The sequence below is a fragment of the Pelophylax lessonae genome (assembly GCF_965119305.1).
Source record: "Pelophylax lessonae genome assembly, chromosome: 5".
NCBI lineage: Eukaryota > Metazoa > Chordata > Amphibia > Anura > Ranidae > Pelophylax > Pelophylax lessonae.
The window spans coordinates 169,610,143-169,630,221 of record NC_138772.1 but is presented as its reverse complement, the minus strand read 5'-3'; the positions used below and the strand labels follow the sequence as shown (position 1 = coordinate 169,630,221).

Sequence of the window (20,079 nt, the reverse complement as noted above, 5' to 3'; positions counted from 1 at the left end):
TCTCCCCCCTTCTAAGTCCGGAATCTACAAGCTGTTGGGAGAAGCCCAGGTGATTAGGCCGCACAATGCCACGTGCGCCAATTGCAAAATCAAAAATGTCTAAAAATTGGCACACTTGTATAGAAGTTGTCCAGGTATAAATGGTACCCCTTTCCGAATAGGGGGGACCCCAAGTCCCAAACAATCTTGCCATTGCTCCCCATGTAGTCTGGGCAGTTGGGGGGCTCCACATTGCTATCTTTTCCCTCATAAATCCAGAAACTTCATGTATAGCCTGTTGCCCTGTGACAGAGCTTATATCTCTTGACCCCATATCTGGCACACTTGCTGGGGAGAAACTGTTTGAAAGCAAGACGGCCAGAAAATTTATTTGGGTACTCCTCAACGCAGACAGCTTGTTGGGGCATATACAAGGCTGCAAATTTCTGGTTGAAGGGGTTTACGAGGGGCCGAATTGTGTGAAGCCGGTCATATCCAGGGTCACCCTGAGGACGACAGAGTTCATTGTCACTGAAGTGCATGAACCACAATATTTTCTCGTATCTAGTCCTGGCCATGGCAGCAGAGAACACGAACATATGGTGAATTGGGTCAGTGGACCAATATGACAGCAACTCACTCTCTTTTTAGTAATGCCCATGAGGAGGGATAGGCCCAGAAAAGTTTTAAATTCAGAAACCGTGATACGTTTCCATGCAAATTCTCTGGCAAGGGTCAAATTTGGATTTGCGACGATTACTTGATCGACCTATATATTGCTTGGTCCCCAACGGATCTGTAAAGATCTTCCATGGAAAAACAGCTCCTAAAAATCAAGGGAAATAAAGTTGGTTGTTTCCACCTGAATTCCGGGTTGGCCAGTGCATAGGGGAAGTGTCGGCGCTGCAGAAGTGGTGGGCTCCCAATCGGGATTTGCAAGCGCATCAGAAAGGACACTATGGGCTTTACGGGCCTGTCTTCGAAATTCTTGGTGGCTGCTTGAACTGCATTTATGGGACTCGCCATGTCACCAAGTGTTACTGCAGTGCTGGTTTGACTATGACCAGGATGTACTAGGCTGCTGGTGCTTGCCAGTTCACCAGAAGGTTGAGCGGCACTAGTACTGACACTCTGCTGCATACGAGATCTCTGCTGTTGTTGCACCTCTGCAACAGAAGAACGGGGTTGGGTACGCTGTCAGAGCTATCTGTCAGGGTGCTGCTGCTCTCTAAAGGTTTGAATACTGAGCCTGATTCTGACAGTGAGGCTTCCCCATCACTCTCATCTGTCATGCTCAGCATTGTGTAGGCCTTTTCACTAGTGTACCTCTGTTTGGACATATTGGCCAATAAATTTTATAGGTACCTAGTGTGACTCACAGGTAAAAAAGCACCTGGTTGTCAAGGACTGTTTGAACCGCTACCAAAAAATGTAACTTCTAGTGCTAGCAGAGATCGGGCCTGACTCTAACGCTGTGGTTTAGTGTGCTGTGTATTGGAAGTGACGTTAATCTGCTGATTCTGCTCTTTTTGGGGGGGGGGGGGAGGGGCTAAATGCAGGTGCTGACAGTTGTCAGGGCTGATCCTGCTGACGCTGCATTTTGGGAACACTATACTTAACTATTGGGGACACCTAATATAGTTCTGATCAGATATTGATCCATTCAGACACTATACTAGTAATGGAGGTGCTTAGTGTGTGTGTGTGTGTGTCACTGGCAATCAAAGGGTTAAAATGTATTACTAAAATATGTGGTGGGCAATCTGACGCTGTCATGGATTCATGCGAACTGATGTCACCTGTGACACTAATACGGTAATCAAAAAAAAAAAAAAGATCTGTACACTATGAAAATGACACTGTGACAGGGCAATGAAGGAGTGATCAGGAGGTTAAATCTTTATTGGGTGATATATAGCAGGGACTCTAAACCTATTTGGGACTACCACGGTCTCACACTATCTGAAGTCACAAGTGTCACTAATACAGTGATCAGTAAATTTTATCTGTATTGTATATAGTGTACACTGTGACAGGGAGTGAAAGGGTTAATTAGGGGGTGATTTGGGGGTTAAATGTGTGAATATGTGTACTGGTGTCAGTGTACTGATTGTGTACTCATGGTAGATGCTCTTTCTTCTCATGCTGGAACCGAAAAGGGCTCCAGGAGAGGAGATTGCATCATTACACAGGCACAGGAGGTTCTGCAATTGGTCAACCGATCAACAGGTCCAGGCCAAAAATCATTAGGGGCTAGGAGTAGCAACAAGGGACCCAAGAAGAAGAGGATCCAGGCTGCTCTGTGCAAAACCAACTGCACAGAGGAGGTAAGTATAACATGTTTTTTTTTTTTAAATGAGACTTACATTCACTTTAAGTGTTGGTCTGCGGACCCTGCCCTTTCAAGGCGATCACCTGTGGGACTACCCTGGATTACCCTGGATGACCTCATTAAGGGGAGAGGAGCATTATCAGTTTGTCTAGTTATCCTGTGGTCTTGCCTCTGCTCCTCTGGTCTTCACAAAAGTGTTGGCCCCAGGTTCTGGCGTTGCTACGTCAGCAGGAATTTGTGGTACTGGGCTACTTGGACGATCTCCTCTTGTCCTCCCCTTCCGCCCTGATGGACGACATAGAGATCACCGGGCAGACCCTGAAAGAGTTTGGTTGGCTTCTAAACTACCAGAAGTCTGCTCTGATTCCATCCAGGAAATTGGATTATCTGGGTGTAACTCTGCATTCAGCCCCAGCCAGAGTGTTCTTTCCTCTGCACAAGCTCCAGAAGTTGCATGCTGCGATTCACCTACTGCTGTCCAGCAGGTGCTTCTCCCTCCAGACTTGCTTGCAGGTGCTGGGCCTGTTGGTATCTACCTTTTGAGGCAGTTCCATTTGCACAGTTCCATACGAGGTCCCTTCAAAGGGAGATCCTGGTAAAATGGGACAGGTGTCCGAGGTCTCTGAACAATCCGATTCGGCTTAGCCCGGGAAAACAGGGGGTCTCTGGTCTAGTGGCTTCGCTCTTCGGAAGGGCAAATCCTTACCCCCCCTGTATTGTATTGACAGTGGTCACAATGAATGCCAGTCTGTCCGGGTGGGGAGGTGTCCTGGGACTGAGCTCTACTCAAGGTTGTTGGATGCTGGAAGATTCCAGACTACCGATCAATGTCTTGGAACTTCGGGTGATCAGACTGTGCCTGGATCACTGGACGGATCCACTCCGGGGGCTTCAGGTGCGGATCCAGTTAGACTATGCAACAGTGGTGGCTTATGTCAATCACCAGGGAAGAACAAACAGTGTTTTGACAGCCCTAGAAGTAGTTTGCATACTCCAGTGGGCAGAATGCTTTGTTCTGGCCCTCTGCGCTGTACACATTCCAGGTGTGGAAAACTGGCAGGTGGACTATCTGTCGGCAAGTGTTGGACCAAGGGGTGTGTTTCTTTAGATATGTCTCTGGTGGGACACCCCCAAGATGGATCTGTGCGTGTCCCGGCTCAAAAAAAGGGGTACAGAGGTTTGTGGCAAGGTCAACGGATCCTCTGGGGGAACCCAGACGCCCTGATGGCCCCGTGGGGCCAGTATCGTCTAATTTACGCTTTTCCTCCTCTCAAACTTCTGCCACGGCTTTTCCCAGAATCAAGGCCAAGGGGATTCTAGTCATTTGAGTTGCTCTGGATTGACCTCGTCGGTCTTGGTACTCCAACCTGGTGCGACTGCTCACTGACGTCCCTTGGAGACTGCCTCTCAGAGAAGATCTACTCTCCCAAGGGCCGATCTTCCATCCTGGTTTACAGTCGCTGGCTTTGATGGCCTGGCTTTTAAAAGCCAGATGTTGAAGGATAAAGGTTTGCCTGGATCGTTGATTCCAGTACTGCTGTAGACTAGGAAGTCTACCTCCTTGGAAGATCTATCATTGTACGTGGAAAGTATACATTTAGTGGTTGAGTCCATTTGGAGTTTACCCTCCCTCTCTTTTGGTGGCTCGGATTACCATCAAGGACCAGGTGTCAGCCTTGGCGGTCTTCTTTCAGCAAACCCTGGCCACACACTCTCTGGTGCGTATCTTTTTATTCAAGGAGTTCGACATCTGACTCCACCGGTGCGGTCCCCTCTACCGCCTTGGGATCTGAACTTGGTGCTTTCAGTTCTCCAGAAGCTTCCCTTTAAAAATATTTGGAAGATTCCCCTGCTTGCGCTGTCCCAGAAAGTGGCCTTTTTGGTGGCTATCATTTCTGCTCACAGGGTGTCGGAGCTGGCAACGCGATCTTGTCGTACCCCCCATTTGGTCTACAAAGATCAGGTGGTTCTTCACCCAGTCCGTCGTTCCTTCCTAAGGTAGTCTCTGATTTCCATTTGAATAAAGACATTGTGTTTCCTTCCGTGTCCCAGGTCCAAACATCCTAAGGAATTTGCCTGGCATGCCTTGGATGTGGTTCGGGTGTATTTGGCAGCCACAGAGTCACAAACACTCACTGTTTGTGATCACGGACGGGCCAAAAAAAGGGCTGTCCACTTTTTCAGCGACCATTTCCAGATGGATCAGACAGCCGGTGACTCAGGCCTATTCCATCAGGGGGCGGATTCCTCCTTTCCCTGTAACGGCACACTCTGCTCAAACACTTAGTGCTTCTTTGGCCTTCCATCGTCAGTGGCGCAGGTTTGCAAGGCAGCCACTTAGTCATCGGCGCACACTTTCACTAAATTCTACAGAGTGGATGCGTATGCATCTGCAGATGCTTCCTTTGGCCACAAGGTTTTGCAGGGTGCTGTTTAGAGGGTCTGTTCTCTCTTTGGGTGTATTTTTCAGGTTGGGCTCCAGTTTTTTTGTTGCTCCTGTTTACCTGGTTGGCTATTGTGTTTAGCCTTGGGATTTTCTGTTGTCCTATCCCTCATGTTTTGGCATTGCTTGGGGGCGTCCCTGTAGTTCTGAATAATGGAGAGCTGTGTCCGTCAATGAATGAATGAAAGAGAAAATGGGATTTTTGACTTACCGTAAAATCCATTTTTCTGAGTTCATTGACACAGACACGGCACCCGGCTCTCTGTGAAGTTGTAATACTTCTGAAACTGCTTGTTACAATACCGAAGGCCTATTGCAGAGAGGGGGGATTATGCCACCTAGGACTGCCCATAGCCAAGTTTTTTTTTTTTTTTTTTTCTGCCTAGTGTCCTACCCCTCTAGGGGGCAATGTAACTCTGTGGTTCTGCATAATGGAGTGCTTTGTTTGTCAATGAATGAAAGAGAAATGGATTTTAGTCAAAAATCCTATTTTTTTTTTTTTTTTTTATAGATCTTCCCAAGGGTCACCTTTTACAGGGGACCTGAAATGAAATATAATGTGGTGTGGTCAAAATTTTGAGATAAGATTTGTTCCTAAGCAGTACCCTTTAAAAATGTACCTTTTTTGTCTTCATATTCCTCCTGAAAAAATAGCAGTGTGTGTCCTGATAAGTACCTAGGCACTGCTGTGTTTTCAGCCTTATAGCTATATATCTGCAGCGTGAGATCTAAGACACTAGTCATGGAAGATTTGTCTATGTCACTTTTGCTCTGCCCACTGATCTCGTTCCTGGAGGCTCTTACAGGAGAATGCAGATACCTCCTTCTAACAAGATAGCCACCTACACACTGGGATGCACTGCAGAGCAGGTGCAGGGGGATCACAGACCATACAGGGGACTAGACCTTTGCCCCACACCTGCCTTTTTTTGGGCACAGCTTCCACAGTTTTTAGATCTGCTTTAACATGCCGCCTCATATTTTTTTTTTTTTAGATAACACAGATAATTTTTTTACGTATGATTTGCATTAAATCCAATTTATATATCTGTTCTTAGACAATTTGAAGAGGAGCTAAAAAATCTGCAAATTGCAATGTTGAATACTGCTTTGGAAACCAAGCCCCAACCCTCGCCTAAAGTGCAGCGTAAGTAACAAACGTCACTACAATTAATGTGTTTTTTACTTTTCATTGTGAAACAAGGCATCAATAAGCATATGTCCTCCCAACAGGAAGCCTGACGCTCAGAAAAAATTGGCTCTTCCAGTTTGGTCTATCTCCCCCCCAGCAATACGTTGGTTGAATAGTTTTTAGGGTGTGTGGGAGGACAACGCTATGAACCTGTGCTAGTTTGCGGAGTCATATTTGTATAAAGACAACATAGGCTGTGAGTATATCATGAGTTAAAGGCTGATAAATTCAGGTGATTGGACACTGGCAAAGCCTTTGAGGACACACCCCCTGGGTACCATTATTCCCCCCCCCTCCCTTTTTATTTAAAAAAAATAAATAAAAATTTTGAGCTTTTTTTTAAGGGCACAAAAGTGACACTTTATTCATCTCCCTATACAGCAATGCTGTGCGTTGTGCTGCTTTACAGGAACTGTGATAAAATGCAGCATGTCTGCTTTTTATCGCATTTCACTGCAGCACAGGTTCAGGTTATTAACTGGTTCACTGCAGCACAGGTGCATTTCAGTGTGAATTAGACACACAGAAAACAGTTGTTTTCGGTATGTCCTAGCAGTAACTGCAATTTTCCTGTGTGAAAAAACACTAGTGTGAATTGGCCTGAAGAGCTCATGTTCAACAACTGAGACCCAAAAGAAATGCCATAGTGAAATTCGCTATTGAAGTCCTAGGCCTTATGGTAGCCTTCTTTAAGACAGTACCCTTTGCCCGATTCCATTCAAGAACTCTCCAACTAAACATTCTATCAGCATGGAAAAAGCAGGCACTTTCCCTGGATCTACCTATGCTGCTAGTGCTATCCTCCAAATAAGAAATTCCTTGTCCTGGTGGATCACTACTTCAATCCTTCCTCCCCTACAATTGAAACGTTCTAACAGATGCGAGTTTGTTAAGCTGAGAAGGATTCTTCTAGTGATCAAAGGAGGAGTCCAAACACCCATCAAGATATTAGAGTTTAGAGCTCTTAGGCTGTCCCTCAAATTCAGGTGCAGTCAGACAATACCATCACAGTGGCATATATCAATCATCAAGGGATCACAAGGAGCCTGGCAACCTTAAAGGAAGCAAACCAGGTTCTCATATGGGTAAAAACTCACTGACCAGCTATTTCTGCAATCCACATTCAAGGAGTGGACAGTTAGCAGGTAGATTCTCAGCCGCCACCTCCTGGACCAAGGGGAATGGTCTCTTCATCCAGATGTGTTCAATCTGATATGCAAAAGAACAAGGGACTCCAGATACAACAGAAAGCTACCTCTGTTTGTATCCAGAACCAGGGATCCTATAGCTTTGGCCTCAGATTATTTAGTAATCCCCTGTTTTCAGTTTAGTCTATGCCTTCCCTCCAATGAGCATTCTACCTCGCCTGCTTCACAAAAATAGAGCAAATCAGGAAGACAGTGATTCTTTTGATACCAAACTGGCCCAGAAGATTCTGGTACACAGACCTACTCTGACTTCTTGCAAAAGACCCCTGCCTTCTTCCCCAAAAGACTGAATCTGCTATTTGAGGACCCTTTCTTACAACTAGCTACCCAGTCTCTGGCTTTGACAGGCATGGCTGTTGAAACCCAGGTCCTAAAGCCTATAAATCATGATGTATGAATAAGTTGCCTTTGTCCTGTACTGCACTCCAAGGTATGGAATTTACAAATAAGTCAAAATTTCTCTCCTTTTCAATAGAATTGCAAATGTGTTTATTGCGCTCTGTACCTGAGGGGATTTTCCACTACTTCTGTTCTGGTAAAATAATAGAGCTCTCCCCTAAATTTGGAGACTAATAGCATTAAAAAATAATTATAATAATCTCTGGTTCTAACCTTTCCTATCTTATTAAAAAAAAAAAAAAAAAAAAAAAAAAAAAGCTTTTATTGCTGTTGATTCCACTCTTGAAGAGCTTCTTACCAATTCCTGTCCCAGTGACAACAGGAAGTTGCATGAAATGTTCCTGGCAGTGATAAAAACTTGACCTTAGTTCTAATTCTTCCTATTTTTATCCAGAATTATTGATATGTATTTTTTATGGTTAGGGTTGAAGTACCATTTAAAAATATGCAAATATTATGTCAATTAAAATTGGAATCAAAAGAATCCTTGCAAAGAAAATGATCAAAAACTAACCCTCACATGCCAAAATTCTTCTTTTATTGATAATAAAGGCAGTAGTTTATCTAACACAGTTCTTCAGCAAACTAAATATTCTGTAGGAGTCTACATATACTTTAAGGTAAACTTGCTAAACACATAGGCTGCCTTTTGTTTATCTTGTTTGAAAATGTTAATTTGTTTAAATTCAGCACTTTATATTTATTGCATGAACTTTGTGTTTTCTTGCAGCCAAGATATCAAAATTAAAGCTGAACCAGCTGAGAAATTTTCTGGTCAACAGAAAACCTCCAGTGGTTAGATCACTTGCCCCAGGTAACAACTTGCTTTTTTTGCTTTTGTTTTTGTTGGCACAGGAAGGTTTGTGACTGAATAAAGAGAACCCTCCAAAGAGAAAACATTGCACTGTGCTCAGAACCTCTTCTAGAACATCAATAAATGGTTACAGATCTCTATAAATGTCAGTAAAGTGTGTGTAGAAAAACACCCCAGCCAACTTAATTTTTCTTTCTGGGATTAGCTATTCCTAGTGTCTTGATATTCTGCAGACTTCAGAGATGCTCGATTTGGTCCATGGCCACTAGAGATGAGCTTGCGCGTGTTCGAGTTTGTACGTGCTCGATTCCGCCAGGAAGTCGACACTACACTCCACTAATCACAGGCAGTGAGACCTTTCCCGATCTGTGCAGCTGCGGATCAGGAAATGTCTCACTGCCTGTGATTAGCGGAGTGCAGTGTCAGCTTTCTGACGGGATCGGGCACATACATAAACATGCCTGAGCTCATCCCTGATGACCACCTTAAAGAGGAACTGCAGTCTGCTCACAATTTTAATCAAAAAACACTTTGCATTTTATTATATATATATATATATATATATATATATATATATACTGTGATCCTGTACTTGTGTTTGTATGCATTTAAACGGCATGCGTTTATGTGTACATGCATTTGAACGGCATGCGTAATATGTTTACTTGCATTGAACTGCATGTGTATATGTTTACTTGCAGTGTACTGCATTTACATACTTTTAAAAACTGCATATGGGCGTGAACTGCAGAAATACATGCTTGTATAGTTGCATACCTGGGTACGTAAGTACATAACAGTATAACAGTATACCTGCGTACCTACGTACTTGCATGTCTGCAGGGTTGCATAGCAGTAGACCAACATGGTTTTGAGCCTGCATCCTTGGAAGGACTGCATATTCTTTTTTGGCAAATATAGTTGCTACATTCTATACTGGGTATACCATTTAAATGGTCAGAGAATTCTGGGCCACTGTTTTTGTCTAACATGGCAGTTATTCCTAGTGGTGGCATTGACTGCTTCAATGGACTACGGCTGCAACTCCCTGAATGTGCCTGACCTGGTCTTAGGTTAAAAGGGCTAAGCAGCCTCGGTGAGGCTCTGCTGGCTCTTCCCGGAGACGTCTGACAGGTGTTGGCGCTGTCAACAGGAGGTGGGTACCATGTCCCACATTTTCTGGTCCTGCCTAAAACTCCGGGACTTCTGGGCCGAAGTTCGCCGTATCTCCCAACTGATGACTGACCGGGCGGTTCCCGGCGACCCGGCTTTTTTCTTGCTGCACTGTACGGGCATGGCCCCTAAACGCTATAAAAGATTAGTTCTGAGACACCTTTTGGACGCGGATAAATGATTTGGAGGACCTGGTGCTCACCGCACAGGGTAGAAAGGAACAGTACTCTAAGACGTGGTCCTGCTGGAATACGTTCATATTCTCTGAGGAGGGATTGGAACTTCAGGGCCTACCCCCGGAGTAGGGGACGTTACTGGCAGCAAGGTCGCCCGCACGGGAGGGAATTCAGGGGGTCCCACTTGTCCTCCCTGCTTGATCTTCCTACGCTTCATTCTACCACCCCCCGGCACGGCGCTGGACACATCCCTGCTGTTTTCTTTTCCCTTCCCTATGACCCCCGCACTACTCCCCCCTCTTCTTTTCCCTCAGGCTGTCTGGCCCTGTTCCTCTTACCCCTTTTCCCCGATTTTCAGTATAAAAACTCTAGTTATTTGTGATCCCATGTGCATGCATTTACAAGCAGTACCCTTGTATGCCTCGGGACGATCACAGTGATTGTTCGATCTCAGGTTTTTTGTATACTCCTCGACTTTAAGGGATGGAAAAGTGTTTCTGCTAACGGGAACATACGGGTGTTGTGAATTCCTCTATGGAATAAGTCTTTTGTATCTTGCACTCTTTAGGATTGCTGTTTGTCGATGTTGTTGATTGTACTTTGATGCGCTTTTGTAACCTTTTTCATGATTTAAATAAAGAATTTGAAAAAAAGGGCTAAGCAGGATTGGGCCTATTTGGTATTTGGTTGGCAGATTACCTGGGAATACCAGGTGCTGTAAAATTTTCCCTTCTAGAATAATGAGGCTGCTGTGTTTTGAGAGGTATCTTGTGTCAAAGGATGCTAGGGCAGTCTCTGGGGCGGTTCGCTTCGTAGTTAGATTGACTCCGGCAACTTAGATCTCAAAGCACTAGACAAATTTCTAAACATCCTTCAGATTCAGATGGGATTAGTCTGTTCAATGATAGCGCCTCTACAAGAGGTAGATTTCCAGTGTCCACAGTCATTAATGATGCATATCGTCCTGTGTTTTTCAAGGGTCATCAAAGGTTTCTGCGATGGCAGTAAAAGATCGCCATTTTCGTCCTTTGGGCTGGCTACAGCCCTCAGAGGGTTCACATAGCTCCTAGCCCCAGTACCGGACTTGCTGAGATGCAGGGGGTGTCAATCTCAGGATACCTCAATGACCTTTTGCTCAGGGAGCAGTTAGTTCCAGCTTTAAAGCAAAATATAAGAAGCGAAAGGTATCCTTCGATCTCTGCATGAGCAAATGGTATCTACATTGAAGCAATTCAACATGTGCAGTGCCACTCCAGGTCTTTGGTAGAGGGAACATTCTCTCTGTTTGGAACATAAACCTCCAAGCATCCGATTACCAGAATCCTCTGTCCTTGGGGCAGAGCTTTAATTGGTGGTTGTTTGTAATCTGTAGAACAGGACATTTTTCTTTCCAGGGATATAGAATATAGTAGCCACTGATGCCAGTCTCTCCGTTTATTGCACATCAATATCTTGGTACACCTTGCTCTAGATTATTGGAAGAACCGGTTGTACCGATTTATGGTCAGTGTTCAGTCTGAAAATGTCATTGCAGTGGCATAGATCAACCACCAGGATGGCGCAAGGAATCGTGTGGCTCAGGGAGGTGAACACATTCTGTTTAGGGCAGAACAGCATGTGCTGTCTCTGGCGGCAGTACATATTCCAGGTATAAAAGACCAGCAACTAATACCTCAACAGTGGCCCCTGCATCCCGAAACGTTCTCTGCAATCTGCCAGCATTGGGGAACTTTGCTGGTGGGTCTGCTGGGTTCCAGGTTGGACAGGTTGTCTTCAGGATGAGAGTCCCACCGACAATAGGGGTAGATGCATTGGGGTAAAACCTTAGGAACCAGTTCTCCCTGGTCTACGCCTTTCCCCTGATTTAACTATCACTTCTTTTTGCTAAGAATACGGGAGGTAATAACACTGATAATAGTGTTAGTCGGCCTATCCCAGGAGGGTGTTGTACACCAACATAGTGAATCTTGCGGGGGTTGCTCCTTGGACACTTCTGGTCTAGCCAGACCTATGATCTTGGGTCCTGTTATCTCCGCGCTGTTGAGTGCCAGGAAGCCGAATTCAGGGAGCTTCCAGTACAGGACTTGGAAATCTTAAATGCCTGGTGTGAAGCCAGAAAGTGGCACCTGCGGAAATATGTGAATGAGAGATTTTTTTTGTTTCCCTTCTCTAATCCTGAGGCGGAAATGAGATTGGCATAAGTATCATTAAGGGTCAAATTTTGTCGCTTTCCATTTTTTTTCCAGAGACCATTGTTTCTCACTCCTTTCATACTTCCTGCAGCGGGTATCAATGACAGTCCTGCCTTTCAGATCACCATTGTGTCCTTGAGACTCGAGCTTGGTCTTGAGTGTCCTGGCAGAGGCCACCTTTTGAACCAATTTGAGACACTCCGTTAGTCCTTTGAATGGAAGGTTGCTTCTTTGGTTGCTTTCACTTTGGCAAGAAGAGTGTCAGAGCTGGCAGCTCTTTCATATAAGGAGCCTTTCTTGGTCTTGCATTATGATAGGGTAATATTGCGTCCTCATCCATCTTTCTTGCCTAGAGTGGTTTCTAACTTTCCCTTGAATCGGGACAGTGTCTTGCCTTTTTTCTTTTTTTTCTTTTTTTTTTTTCCTAATCCACAGTTGGCAGGAGAAAGATTGCTGCATACTCTGGAGGTAGTTCAGGTGGTCAGGATTTTCTTAAGTTGTCGGATCAGGTCAGGAATCCTGGTTGCACTGCCAGCAGAAGAGCCCAGGAAGGGCAGGCTGCATCCATGTCAAGTATTTCTCATTGGATCTGCAAGTTGATCATTGAAGCCAATGGTTTGAAAGGGCAAACCCTTTCTGGGGAGATTTTCTCTACCGGGTGTGTGGGCGCATCTTGGGCTATCTGCTTTCTGCCATCAGGCATCAAAGGCTCAGGTTTGCAAGGCTGCTACTGGGTCTTTGGTTCATCCATTCCCAGGGTTTTACCAGCTGGATGTCAAAGCCGCAGGGGATACTGCCTTTGGCCACAGTATGTTACGGGCAGCAGAGTAAGCGGCAGAGTAGGTCCTTCTTGGATGATGTTTTTTGTGATTGTGTCTCCCTCCCCTCAAGTGTATTACTTTTTGGACATCCCCGATAGTAATGATCATAACCTGCTCTGTGTCATGTGATGTACACTAAAGAAAATTGGATTTTCTCTTTCGTTCATTAACAGACACAGCTCCAGATCTTCTTGAACCTTGGGTTTATGCTGCCCTCTACAGGAGTAGGACACTATGCAGAAAAATGTTTGACTACGCCTATAGGGCAGTCCCATGGGGTATACTCCCACTTCCTGCTATAGGTCTTCAGTTTTTTTTTTTTTTTCTGCTTAGTCAGGAGTAAGGACCTAGTTTCTTGCTGGGATCTCTGGTCCTAGCATTCTTTTCTTTGTAAACTGAATTTTCTCTTATTTTACGGTTTCTGTGAGAGCTACAATCAACTGCCAGACTGGGTGACAGACTGGATATCTTAGATACTTACGGTCTTCCCAGTCTGGCCAGGGAGCTAGACCTTAGCTCCGCGCTAGGTTGGCTGCGACATAGCCCCACTGAATGGGGGCTGGCCGGCGAGTTAAACATCTTGTGAGGACGCATAGCCCTCTGGCCCACGGCACCCCCATTCCAAGATGGTGCGGTGGTCTGCCTGTAGCGGTGCCCGCCCTTTCCCAAGGTGTGGTGAGTAGTTTCCCCCCTCCCTTCTGGTGATTTTTGGGGTGGACATGGGCCCTGGGGTTGGGTTGGTCAGACCTCTGAGTGCCCTTCCTTCCCTCATGTCGCTCCCCCCTCACTATTGGGGTCCCTCTGCGGACCACCCCCATTCACCCACGCCTAGCTCCCCCCGCAAAACGCATTTTTTGGGTGGGGGGGATAGTTCTGTGAGGATTCCTAGAAGGGTCCCCTCCTTACTGTTCAAGTGTATCTCCGGGTCCCGGTAGCCGCGTGTAGCTGGCATTTATGTTTGTGTAGTAGTCCGGCGCCCATTTTCTTTTATTTTTCCATTGCTATCACACGGTGGAGACTCCAAAGCGACAAAGGTGTTTCCCTTTCCCGCCTATTTCGACAATATTGTCGCGAGTCAGTTGGGTTCCCCCAAACGCACTGTCGGGGTCAAGCGCTTCGCTGGAAGGTATCCTTTTGAAGAGTCCCTGTTAAAGAAACTGACAGTACCACCTGTGGTGGACTCTTAGGTTTCCAGGTTGAATAAAGCCACCTTTTTCCCGGTGGAGGACTCTCCGTCCTTTAAGGACCCCTTTGACAAGAGAGCTGAATCTCTGGTCCGATTTCCTTTTTACCATGGCCGGTTCTATTCTGCAGCCAATTTTTGCAATATCCTTGGTTTCCCAGACCTTAACGGAATGGGCTAAGCTCCTCCGCCAGGATTTGGAAGGGGGACAGCGCCCTCCTCACCTGGCGGACCAGTTGGTCCAGGGATTGCAGTATATCTGTGATGCCTCTCTGGATGCAGCCCCCCTTAGCCTGCAGGCTGTCCGTGACAGCGGTGACTCCTCGCTACATAATATGGCTGAAGTACTGGTCTGCGGACCAGGCTGCCAAGGAAGTATTGACTGAGCTCCCATTTTTAGGAGACCGCTTGTTCAGCGCTTCCATGGAAGAATACATTATGGTCTTACTGGAAGTAAGAGTACTCTGCTTCCGCAGACTACCAGTAAGCTGCCCTTTCATCCCTCGGGCTCTAAGGACCAGGGATCAAAATCTGCCCAGAACCCCGCAGGGGGTTCCAAGAGGCCCTGGCCTGGTAAGTCGAGAGCAGGTTCCTCCAGGAACGCAGACAAGCCCATCTCTGCCTGAAGGGGCACCCTCACCCGTATCTAGGGTGGAGGGACGTCTTCACTTCTTTCCGGATCCGTGGACCTCCTTGATTCAAGACAAATGGGTACACGAGTTGATTTGGTCCGGTTACAAGATCGAGTTCCTGTCCTTGCCTGCGGCAATGTTCTTCCCTTCCAAGCTGCTTTGGCCCCAAATGGCTTTCAAGGTCTTCTTTGGGCGGTACAGAATCTGCTTTCACATGGGATTGGTTCCGGAATCGGGAAGCTTTCAGGGGTTTTATTCAAACCTATTTACTGTTCCCATGAAGGAAGGCAAGTTCGGTCCAATTCTGGACGTCAAGGCCTTGAACTGCTTTGTGCGGGTTCAGAAATTTTGAATGGAGTCTATTCGCACGGTAGTGGCGTCCCTTCATCAAGGGGATTTCCTGGCCTCTATCGTTGTCAATCGTTGTCTATCGTTGACGCTTACCTTCATATCTTAATATATGTCGGGCATCAGCGTTTCCTTCACTGTGCCATGGGTGAGGAGCACTATCAACTTGTGATGCTACCCTTTGGTCTCGCCTCAGGTCTTCACAAAAGTTTTGGCCCTGGTGTTTGCATTGCTAAGGCAGAAGGGCATTGTGATCAGATTCTCCTACTGCCTTGAAAGACAACCTGGACATCACTGTGCGAACCTTGCAAGAGTTCGGATGGAAACTGTATTTCCAAAAATCTGCTCTGGTTCTGTCCACCAGGCTAGACTATCTGGCCCTGACACCTGGACTCGGCCTCAGCCTGGGTGTTTCTTCCGGAGGTGAAACTCCAGAAGTTGCAGGATGCGATACGGCTCCGGTTGTTCAGCCGGCGGTCATCTCTCAGGATTTGTATGCAAGTTCTGGACCTGATGGTCTCAACCTTCGAGGCGGTTCTATTTGCTCAGTTTCATACCAGATCTCTGCAAAAGGAGTTCTTGCCAAATGAAACAAGAACCCACAGTCTCTAGGCAAGCTGATCCTATTTAGCCGGGTATGAGGGGATCCCTGATTTGGTGGCTCCGCTCTCCGGCGCTTTGACAGGTAAAATCCATTCTCCCTATTGTACTGGACGGTGGTCACCATGGATGTCAGCCTGTCTGGGTGGTGGGGTTGTCTTGGGCAAGGATTGTGCTGAGGTTGTTTGAACTCTAAAGGAGTCCAGCCTGCCCATCAATATCCTGGAAATTTGGGCGATCGGACATTGCCTGACCCAATGGATGGTTCATCTGCAGAGGGGCGAACAGTAAGGATTAAACTGGAGAATGCCACGGCCGTGGCGTATGTCAATCAAGGGGGCACCAAAAGTGTCCTAGTGGCCCGGGAAGTAGCTGGCATTCTAAGGTGGGCAGAACGGTTCGTTCCAGACATCTCTGCTGTGCATATTCCAGGGGTAGAAAATTGGCAGGCGGACTACCTCAGTCGGCAGACGTTTGATCAGGGAGAATGGTTTCTCACCAGGAGGTGTTTCATTGACTGACTGGGTCTCCGGTGGGGAACTCCAGCTGTGGACCTGTTGGCCTCTCGTCTCAACAGGAAGGTGCAGTGGTTCGTAGCAAGGTCTCGCGATCCTCTGGCCGACACCACAGACGCTCTGGTGGCTCCATGGGGCCAGTGTAGTCTGATGTATGCGTTTCCCCTGACTCTTCTGCCAAGACTCCTGCAAAGAATCGAGGCAAGAAGGGATTCCGGTCATCCTAGTGGTTCTGGACTGACCTCACAGTTTCTGGTATGCAGACCTAGTACAGCTGGTCGCTGATGTCCCTTGGAGACTCCCTCTCAGAGAAGATCTGTTAGCTAAAGGACCGGTCTTCCATCCTGCTTTACAGTTGCTGGCTTTAATGGCTTGGCTGTTGAAAGCCAGATGGTGAAGGATAGAGGGGTGTCTGAATCTGTGATTCTACACTGTTAAAAGCTAGAAAGTCTACTTCTAGTAAGATTTATCAAGTCTGGAGGGCGTACATTGCTTGGTGTGAGTCTTGGGGGAGGGGTTGTCGTCCCCCCCCCCCCCCGTTCCTTTTCAGCGTCTCGTGTTTTGGAGATTCTCCAAAGAGGTGTAGATCAGTGTTTGGCCTTGGGTACCATTAAAGGCCAGATTTCGGCCCTGGCGATTTTTTCTTTCAGTGCCCGTTGGCCACAAATTCCTTGGTTCACACTTTTGTTCAGGGGGTCCACCACCTGGCTCCCCCGGTGAGGTCTTCATTTCCTCCATGGGATCTCAATTTGGTGCCGTCGGTTCTTCAGAAACCACCTTTTTGAAAATATTTGTGAGGTTTCTCTGCTTACTCTGTCACAGAAGGTAGCCTCCTTGGTGGCTATTACTTCTGTGCGCAGGGTGTTGGAGTTGGCTGTGTTGTCTTTTCGCTCACCCTATCTGGTGGTTTACAGAGACAAAGTGAATCTTTGTCCCTGCCAGTCGTTCCTTCCTAAAGTTGTCTCTGGTTTCCATTTAAATGAAGACAATGTGTTGCTTTCGTTGTGTCCTAAGCCTAAGCATCCTAAAAAAATTACCTTACATTCTTTGGATGTGGTTCAGGCAATTAGGGTGTACCTAGCGGTAACGAATTAGTTCCCAAAATCGGATTCTCTATTTGTCCTTACGGATGGACCCCATAAGGGGCTGGCCGCGTCTGCTGCGACCATTTCTAGATGGATCAGGCAGACGGTAGTGCAGTCTTTCACAAAATTTTATAAGGTGGATGTGTTGGCATCTGCGGATGCTTCTTTTGGCCGCAAGGTTTTGCAGGCTGCTGTTGGAGAGGATTAGTCCTTTTTGAGGGTGGTTTTGTTTGTCAGGTGAGCTCCAGTTGTTCCTGGTTGAGCTCCTGTTTTACCTGGTTTGCTATGTTTAGCCTTTGGAAAGTGTTACTTACTGTGTTCTTCCCACCTCTCATGTTGACACTGCTTTGGGACATTCCAAGGATCAAGAAGATCTGGAGCTGTGTCCGTCAATGAGCAAAAGAGAAAACAACTGGATTTTTGTCTTGCAGTAAAATCCTTTTCTCTGATGTTTAATGACGGACACAGCACCCACCCCTCTATTGAGTTGGGTTTCATGTTCTTCTGACACTGCTTGTTACAAAACTGAAGGTCTATAGCAGGAAGTGGGAGTATTCCCCCTGGGACTGCCCTATAGGCATAGTCAAACGTTTTTCCGCCTAGTGTCCTACTCCTGTAGGGGGCAGCATAAACCCAAAGGTCAAGAAGATCTGGAGCTGTGTCCGTCAATGAACATCAGAGAAAAGGATTTTATAGTAAGACAAAAATCCAGTTTTTCCTACGTACTTTTCTGTAAATGCCATTGCTTGGAGTACATCACAGGACGCAGAGGTCCCTCCCCTCTTTCTGGGAATATATTGCTGGCTGCAAAACTGATGTACTTCCTGTGTAGGAGGGATTATATCGAGGCGGACATCCTGTGTGATCGATCTGTCAGTGTCCATTCACCTATAGGTGGCACATAACCCGGATAGTAATAATTATAAGCTGTTCTGTGATGTACTCCAAGAAGTTGATTTTACATGCAAGTATGTAGGAAAAATCCAATTTTTATAAATTTTAAGTCTGAATGCATGCAAAATCCCAGTATTTTTTTTTTCTTTCTACCTTTTTATAAATAATTGGTCTTGTTATATTTTTAGTCAACCTTTGTCGGTCATCATTCCTGGCCCCAAGTTACTTTGAAGACTTGGATGATGTAAGCTCATCATCTTCTCTATCTGAGGCAGCAGATAATGAAGAGATTCAGGCACCTCCACAACATGAGACATTTAAACAAGAAACTCCACCACCAGAGCCATCTGCTGTCCGAACTGTGCGCCATGCCCCAGTGACGCGTACTGCATCTGTGCAACCAGGCTTTGGAACAACACCACTTCCATTTGGAAAATCTCAGTCTCAAATTGGTCCAATTACAAGCACCCGTAAGTCAAAAATAGTCATCCAATTTCATAAACCTTGTCTGAGCGAAATAGTTTTATATTTTTTTGGTGGTCAAAACCTTCTCATGCTTATTCCTTCCACTTCTAATGTACTGTATTTAAGGGGATGCTAGTGTATTGTACTGTTTTTTTTTTTTTTTCTTTTTCAAGAAATTCTACTATAAAGGCCAGTTTACACCACAACACTCTCCAGATCTGTACTGGATGCATTTCTGCACATTTCTGATGCGTTCCAGTGCATATTTGTTGTGTTTCTGGATGCATTCCAGATGCTTTCTTTTTTTTTTTCTTCTTCACTGTTCTGGGGTCTGATGCATTTTTTGATTAATTTTACCGCGTTCCAGTACAGTCCAATGCAGGAGAAATGCAAGCATGTTCTATCTTTTTTCTGAAGCTGGAACTGACCTCACTGGTGTGAACCCTGCTTTTTGGAAACCATATGCATTTTTGAAGACAAAAAGGCACTGGACTGCATGTGGTGTGAACTGGTCTTTATAGCACAACATGTAAGTTGGCCAATAGTTTTTCTTTCTCAGCCATATTAACAGTATTAACAGTATTTGGGTCTATTAGATTGTAAGCTCTTCTGAGCAGGGCCCTCTTAGTCCTCTTGTATTGTAACTGTATTGTCCCCCTTTAAATTGTGAAGCGCTGTGTAAACTGTTGGCGCTAAATAAATCCTGAATAAAAATTATAATGGTCATCTTGAGCCTTATGTACATTAAAGAAAAAAAAAGTTGCCCCTAGCAACTGGTGAGTTTCCAGCTGTTGCTTACCTAGAGTAGGTTTAAAAATGAACGTAAAAATGTAATTTCTTTGGGCAGCACTTGCACCTCCTTTGTGAGATATTAGGATCATTATTTCTCAATATATAGAGAAAAATTCCTGTACAAGTTTACCCTAACACTTGTCAGTGCATAAATGTTAACACGTCAAACATCTCTTTTATTTGTATACAACAAAACCTCAGCCTTCGATACCTAAATGTTAAGTTAATGTGCTTCAATGTGTCATTTTCCAGCCGCAATCCCTGCACAATCAATCAGAGTGATCCCACAGGGTGCAGACAGCACAATGTTGGCTACCAAGACTGTCAAACATGGAGCTCCTACTGTTACGGCTTCGCAAGCAGCTGCTGCAGCAGCTTTGAGAAGACAAATGTCCAACCAAGTGTCAGGTAATATGTTTCTGCATGATTAATATTGTCTTTGCTATGATAAATTTGTATGTTTATTTCACTTTTTTTTATTTATTTCAAATTTTTAGCCTCGCTGACTGAATCTACCCTGCAAACTGTACCCCAGGTGGTCAATGTTAAAGAATTAAAGGGCAATGGGCCTGGTCCAAACATTTCCACAGTGATTGGGTAAGATTCAAAATTATGAATTGTTTGGTTTCTAGCAACATGTTCTAAATGTGTAAATTATAGTTTCTTAATTGTACTTCACAGAACACAGGGGAGTTCATATTCATGACTGTTTGGAGTTATGCTGCCACCTTTAGGTCAATGGACATTGATCAAAACAAAAACTTCCATCTGAACTAAGCCTCAGTTTTGTGTAATGGCCTGTAAGGGATGGATTTGCTTCCTTGTATCTCTCTGAA

At 45.6% G+C, this 20,079-nt stretch overlaps 1 protein-coding gene across 2 annotated transcripts in view; it reads left to right on the top strand.

The window, feature by feature from the left end:
• Positions 1-20,079, top strand: part of NUP214 (nucleoporin 214) — a 265,238-nt gene that overhangs the window by 79,267 nt on the left and 165,892 nt on the right. For both annotated transcript variants that reach the window (XM_082258635.1, XM_082258634.1), the window contains exons 20-24: positions 5,813-5,901; positions 8,284-8,367; positions 18,175-18,456; positions 19,496-19,651; positions 19,741-19,840. In XM_082258635.1, coding sequence (XP_082114761.1) covers positions 5,813-5,901; positions 8,284-8,367; positions 18,175-18,456; positions 19,496-19,651; positions 19,741-19,840 — 711 coding nt within the window. The remainder of the gene's footprint in view (positions 1-5,812; positions 5,902-8,283; positions 8,368-18,174; positions 18,457-19,495; positions 19,652-19,740; positions 19,841-20,079) is intronic.